The 660-nt window shown below is 61.5% G+C and overlaps 1 protein-coding gene across 1 annotated transcript in view; it reads right to left on the reverse strand.

The window, feature by feature from the left end:
• The window catches only part of GRIN2C (glutamate receptor, ionotropic, N-methyl D-aspartate 2C), an 11,301-nt gene continuing 10,641 nt past the window's right edge, over positions 1–660 (reverse strand). The window contains exon 12 of the mRNA XM_010856488.1: positions 1–656. Within this exon, the coding sequence (XP_010854790.1) occupies positions 404–656 (253 nt within the window). The 3' untranslated portion in view covers positions 1–403. The remainder of the gene's footprint in view (positions 657–660) is intronic.

Raw genomic sequence — 660 nt, forward strand, 5'->3', positions numbered from 1 at the left:
GGTTGGTTTAATGTCCCAGCACTTGGAGAAAAAAAAACTCCAGCCAGATGGAACAAGAACCACGACAGCCCTGCCCCAACCCCAAGTTCCAGTTTACACGCCTCCCACACCAAGCCCCCGGCAGCCACGACTAGGGACCGGCTCACAGCAGGGGAGGGAGACACCACTGCTTCCCTTATGACTCCAGGCCAGGCGGGAAGGGATTTGCATAAGAAGATAGCAGAAGCCCAACCTGCAACAGGACTGCGGCCGCTGAGGTCACCGAGCTGACCATGAAGATATCATCGGTCACTCGGTTGGATTTCAAGACAGAAGCCAAGAAAGCCAGAGACCACCTGCCCTCTAACTGCTGGCAGTGCCAGGCAGAGGATCCAGCTGAACAGGAACCAGAGGACCTGAGCCCTCACACTTCTGACTCCAAGCTGGAGATCCGCCTCCAGGTGCAAGGCCGTGGAAAGCCGTGCGTCCCACAGGCCGCCCTGCTGACCCTTTCCAGTTCCCCACTGTTGCTGTATTCTGGGCTCAGCCCCAGGGTCCTGTCCCTGTGCCCCGGAGGCCCCCAGGCCCCGGGGAGCCAGGGGCCGTGGGCGGCACAGGGTGGGAGGTGAGAGCAGACAACCCCCCAGCAGAGCGGCAGGTGGGCATGGGCGTGGAGGCAGG

This window comes from Bison bison, unplaced genomic scaffold (assembly GCF_000754665.1).
Source record: "Bison bison bison isolate TAMUID 2011002044 unplaced genomic scaffold, Bison_UMD1.0 scf7180017864371, whole genome shotgun sequence".
Taxonomy (NCBI): Eukaryota; Metazoa; Chordata; class Mammalia; order Artiodactyla; family Bovidae; genus Bison; species Bison bison.